Source organism: Eptatretus burgeri, chromosome 6 (genome assembly GCF_056783735.1).
Source record: "Eptatretus burgeri isolate ZD-2024b chromosome 6, Ebu_testis_v1, whole genome shotgun sequence".
Classification (NCBI taxonomy): Eukaryota; Metazoa; Chordata; class Myxini; order Myxiniformes; family Myxinidae; genus Eptatretus; species Eptatretus burgeri.
In genome coordinates this window covers 64,151,094-64,157,093 of record NC_140966.1, presented here as the reverse complement: position 1 = coordinate 64,157,093, position 6,000 = coordinate 64,151,094, and the positions used below count along the sequence as shown (strand labels likewise).

The 6,000-nt window shown below is 45.7% G+C and overlaps 1 protein-coding gene across 12 annotated transcripts in view; it reads right to left on the bottom strand.

Annotated features, from left to right (window-relative positions):
- Positions 1 to 3,921: 3,921 nt before the first annotated feature.
- Positions 3,922 to 6,000, bottom strand: part of RHBDF1 (rhomboid 5 homolog 1) — a 155,502-nt gene continuing 153,423 nt past the window's right edge. For all 12 annotated transcript variants that reach the window (XM_085885390.1, XM_085885402.1, XM_085885392.1 and 9 more), the window contains one exon: positions 3,922 to 5,577. In XM_085885390.1, coding sequence (XP_085741516.1) covers positions 5,158 to 5,577 — 420 coding nt within the window. In that variant the 3' untranslated portion in view covers positions 3,922 to 5,157. The remainder of the gene's footprint in view (positions 5,578 to 6,000) is intronic.

The window sequence follows — 6,000 nt, the reverse complement described above, 5'->3', positions numbered from 1 at the left end:
CCCCTTCCATCCCTTCCCTCTCTTCAAATGGCACCACAGCCAACTCCGCTCGTGAGAAGGCTGAATGACTCAATTCTGCGTTTGCTTCCAAATCTTGTCCCCAACCTTTCCCTTTCTCTCTCTACCCACTCTTCACAGTCATACGAAACTGCTCCATGATTCTGTATCTTTTCTACCTGAGAAGGTGGAGACATTTCTGGCAACCATAGACTGATTCTTTAACTGGACTGGATGGCATCAGCTCATGTGTCCAAATAACCTGCTCAGCTGCTCTTTGCCATCCTCTCTCTGTTCTTTTCACCCTGTCATTTGCACTAGATCATCTTCAATCAGCTTGGAAATCCACCAACATCACTACACTACATAAAAAAGGTGCAAAAACGGATCCCCTTAACTCCAGACCTATCAGCTTACTTCCAATCATCGGCAAGGTCATGGAATCTATCATCACAGTTGATATAAAATCCTTCTTTTTCTCTGACAACCTCATCTCAGATCACCAATTCAGATTCACACCAGGTCACTCCACCTTGGACATGCTGCTTTTACTCTCACAATAATGGACGGAGGTCCTCAATGTCAGACATGAGATCAGTGTCGTCTCTCGAGATACACATCTAAAGCTTTTGTTACATTCTAGCATCCTGCCTTGCTCTCCAAATGTGTGCCGATGGCATGCAAGGTTAACTCCACACATGGCTTACCGACTTCCTCTACTCTCGTAGCCAACGTGTGGTACTCAACAGAATCCTTTCATCTACTCTCCCTGTCAAGGCTGGAGTGCCCCAAGGCAGTGTTCCTGATTTTCATCAATGATCTCTCAGACTCTCTGGAAAATCCCCTTTATCTATTTGCTGAGAACTTCACCCTCTGCCGTGACATCCCTTATCCATTAGACAGGCAGGCTGCAGCCTCTTCCTTCTCTTCAGACCTTGACAAAGATCACAAGCTGGTCAAACACTTGGAATATGTCTTTCAATCCAGACAAATCTCACACTCTCACTATCGCCAAAAGGTCCCCCTTCCTCCAAAAGGCAAACCAAGCTGTTAGGACAGCTAACCCGAACAGCCTGTTGAGGAGGTTCAATCATTTAAACTCCTGGGTCTCACTATCAGCCAGGACCTTTCTTGGGCAAACCACATTTCAAAGTTGGCCTCCAAAGCCAGCTGCCGACTGTGCATTCTCCTTTGTACAAAATCATTCTTTGGCACACCTTAACTCCAATCCACTGATAAGGCCATCACTGCATTGGACCGTCATCGCGTTGACCGTATGAGTACTCAAATCTGAGCCTGGGGAATTGTATTCCACACCTGAATAAGCTCCAATTCCAGTTCATTGAGGGCATGTGGGTGTCTTGGCAAGGTTCGATTGGCACGATCAATGATGTCCCAGAGATGTTCAATTGTATTAAAATCTGGCAAGATGGGAGGTGGAAAAGATCATGGTTTTGGATTGGGGGTGATCTGAGATGGCGGTGCACAGCTAGGTATCTTGACGACCTGGAGGGAAGAATGAGATTGATGAGGATGTGGAAGTTGATTCCACAGGTGGGAAAAAAGAACAAAATATTATTTTCACCAGAATGGAGTTGATGGTGGACCATGTGTGCCCTACAGCAACCTTGGGGGGGGGGGGTGGGAGGAAGGAGCCGAGAGGAGACAGACCACAGACCTGTCTGTGATGGGAAAGTGATAGACCCATAAACTCAGCTTCATCACGGGAGATTCCAATGGTCTTGAAGGCCTCGGTTTCCATGGCGTCTAGCTGAACAAGATGAGAAAAGGGTGCCAGCCCAGAGGGGAGAAAAGTACTCCATCAAGCTGCTTTCGACCCTGTTTAATAAACTGGAAAATATAGTTGAACGTAAATGCGTCGATGGATTTGGCTCTGCTCATGTTAGATGTCAACCCACTGTTACGCTTGATCTCAATTAAAGGTCACATTAAAAACGAAAGAGCGGGGGGGGGTGGGAGAGAGAAAGAGAGAGAGTGAGAGAGGGTGAGAGAGGGAGGGGCGAGAGAGGGAGGTAGCGAGAGAGGGAGCGAGAGAGGGAGGGAGCGAGGGAGAGAGGGAGCGAGAGAGGGAGGGAGGGAGCGAGAGAGGGAGCGAGGGAGCGAGAGAGGGAGCGAGGGAGGGAGGGAGCGAGAGAGGGAGCGAGAGAGGGAGGGAGGGAGGGAGCGAGAGAGGGAGGGAGAAGGGGAGGGAGGGAGCGAGAGAGGGAGGGAGGGAGAGGGAGAGGGAGAGGCGGAGGGAGAGGGAGAGGGAGAGGGAGAGGGAGGGGAGGGGGAGGGGGAGGGGGAGGAGGGGAGGGGAGGGAGAGGGAGAGGGAGAGGGAGAGGGAGAGGGAGAGGGAGAGGGAGAGGGAGAGGGAGAGGGAGAGGGAGAGGGAGAGGGAGAGGGAGAGGGAGAGGGAGAGGGAGAGGGAGAGGGAGAGGGAGAGGGAGAGGGAGAGGGAGAGAGAGAGAGAGAGAGAGAGAGAGAGAGAGAGAGAGAGAGAGAGAGAGAGAGAGAGAGAGAGAGAGAGAGAGAGAGAGAGAGAGAGAGAGAGAGAGAGAGAACGAGAACCTTTTCACCTTTTACCTGTTGAACCCAAAATTGAACCAGTTCATATTTTTATGACATTCCATACTTGTGCCAGGTTTGGTTGAAATCCTTTCAGTGATTCACAAATTATTGTAGCAACAAACAAGCTCAAATGAGCAAAGATCCTCATTCTCTTAATTATGACGTCATAAAAACGAATATGCCGTCATTGTGATGTATCAGGTTTGCGATAAATTATCTGTGATAATGCCCGGCTTGATTCCTGCAAACAAAATTCAAACAGCTTGCCTAGTTTCGGAGATAATGGTATAGGCGATATCCATTAGCGGTGATATTATGACGTCAACTTTTTTTCGAGGAAGAATTTCCCAAATCGGAGATGGTTACTGCCTGCGCGTGGGCTTTCTGCATATACATGGCAAGTTTCACGAAGACCCGATGAAAACTCTGGGTTGTGAGACAAAAAATATCAAAAAATAGGAATGACGTCATAAAAATTGATATGACGTCATAGTAATGTATCATATGTGCGGTAATTCATCTCTGCTAATGCCCTGTTCGATTCCCACAAACATGATTCAAAAAGCTTGCCAAGTTTCGGAGATAATTTTTTAGGCGATTTCCATTAGCGGAGATATTTTGACGTCGTAACTTTTTTTCTAGGAGGAATTTTCAAAAATCGGAGATGGTTTCTGTTTGTGTAGGGTATTTTTACATATATACGCCAAGTTTCAGGAAGTTTCGATGAAAACTGTAGGCTGTGAAACAAAAAAGTCCACAAGAAGAACAACGTGAGTAAGACTTAGAGATCCTCCACGAGGATGTAAAAATAATCACTGACTAAATAATCATCAACACGCCACAAGCAACGTGCATGTTGGTTAGGAAGCAACAACAAGACAATATTTGGTAGAAAAGTTTTATGCCAAACCTTTATTCAAAAAGGTAGTCAAAGGACAGGTTAAACATCAATCGAGGCAGTGCAAAAAGGTCATCAAATGACATACTGTAGTGGAATTATAATGTAAGTAATGAGCAAAGACTCACCACCACCCTCCTCCTCCTCCTCCTTACCCCCTTATCCCCCACCCAAAACCCGTGCCCCCGACCCCTTCCCCACTCCTCCCCACTTTGACTGCTGGCCCAAAGGCAGCCTTGCAATGAAGCACGGATATTCGGCTCATCGATAGACGCAGAACAGGCCGAGGATTGTTACCTTTGGATATTCAAGGGGAAAGGTGGGAAGAGTTCCATTGCAAGATCCTTTGCAAAATGGAGAACATCTCCCCATCGTCCCATTTCACAGTATAGCGTCCGTTGCAGCTTAAAAAGGCATGCAAGTTTGGGGTTCAGATCTGATCCGTCATCACAGACAACCACGCGTGACCGTTTCACTGCTGAGGACAACCAAAAATAAACAATCACCTCTTACAGCAATCAACACAGTCAAACCTGAAAACCGTGGGGTAGTTTTAAAATGTTTAACTCTAAATGGGCGCAAGGAAAAAAACAAAACAAAAAAAAAAAAACAAGACCACCAAACCCTTATCAAGTGATGGCATTGAATGCTGACAAAATATCACAGCTCTGCCAAATTAATCAAACAGGTAGGTGATTGACCTATTGCAAGTGAACAGCCAGAGCTACATTCAACTCATCAATCTCTGCTCATCAAGCCAAGAAGAAATGACTCTTGGCACAATGGTCTGTCCACAGAAAATTCCCACGGCTCCCTTCTCAGTGCAGACAACAGCTCTTCTGTCGAACAGGGTACAAAATAAAGTGAAAAAAGGTAATCCCTGCTGTACAAGAAGAAGAAGAAGAAGAAGAAGAAGATATACAGAATATGTTTCTGAAAGTTTATACAAAAATTGTTCCCAAAAGGCTTAAGGTTGCTTTGAGGTGAAGTTACTTTCTGCAAGTGCTTTGACGGAACTGACAACATTTCGTTGTTACAGAAACATCTTTGCGAATACAAGCGAGGACGCAACTATTTCATTTTTCCTCGAACAATATGCAGACGACCTCTTCATCCCACCCCCCCCCACCCCCCACACTAAACAATTACGAATACAACATGTACGCCGGTTGTGCCATACGTTTTGATTGTCTTGGCTTTTAAAATGAATGCATATGTTCCCGAAGGAAAAAAATAAAAAGAAGTTATCAATTATGGAAGGATATATAAATCTCAGTTCTCCATCGAAGCCTTTTCCTGGAATGAGAAATGTTTGGAGCGCAAAGTTCCTAAACATCCTTGTCAAGGCACCGTTAGTGCATGTTCAGGCCGACGCGTCGGCTTGGTTCGATGTCAGGGAGAGGAAAGGGGTTTCCTTAGTGGTGGTTGAAGCAGGCATATTTTTTATATTATGTTGTTAAAGTAAATTAGTACTCAATAGCAATTGCCTGCAGCAACCAACAACACATTTCAACAACAACTACTACTATGACTACTACAACAACAACATCTTTTTAAGGGTTTTGTTACTATGACAAGACCATGTTGTCAGGCCGAAAAGGCAGATGCTCATAACATTCTCTCCAAATATTTAAATGCTGCAGTCCAACACCCTCTCATTAGTCAGGTTCCATCCATCAGTGCCCTCCTTTTAGTGCAAGCTACTGTCCAGCTCGTACTTTTCACAGAAATCGTCCGTGAACGAAATGCAAGTGAGGTGCTCGCACCACTGGCAGTGAATGGGGTAAATGTAGAACCATAGAATCAGGGCAGCAAAAAGACCTAAGAAGATTACGAGTGCTACCATTATCTGTATGCGCTTGCGGTAACGGTCCAACCGACCGAAGGTTATGTAAGGTAGGAAGACGAAAGACAGCAACAGGCCCGAGATGAAACCTCCGATGTGGGCGTAATTATCCACCCAGGGCAGCAGGCCGAAGGCGAGCAAGAAAAGCAGGATTGTGAGAAGCTTTCCGAGGGCATGCCATGGATTTGCCAGTATCTGCCAGCTCTGAAGCAGCTCAACAAAGAGGCATGCGAGCAGGCCAAACTGAGAGCCTGCAGGACCCACCTAGAAAAAACAAACAAACAAACAAAAAAAGATTAAATGGCAAGTCAGTAAAGAAAAGAAGATACTACTTCTTCTCCAGTGCTTGTGTATTTTTCATTCCCTTTCTGTTACCCATCCATGTGCAGCATGATGAGCAATCGCTTCTCGAGCTCAATGAGCCAAATGAAACATCAGCTTAATGCCGGGTGGTGAGAGTGGCTGGCATTCGTTGCCTCTAAAGTTTAAAGCAGTGGTGATTCTTGAGCAATGGACACTCTGCGTCCGGGCAATGCTGGTGAACCCTTGTTTCATGTTTCAACACTTATCTGACGGGTATGAAAAATGTAAATTACATCCAATAAATTTCGATTTTAAAGCTTAACGCACTTTGAAAGAAACATGTTATACAAGTAAATGTTGGACCACAATGGCAGTGTCATCTGC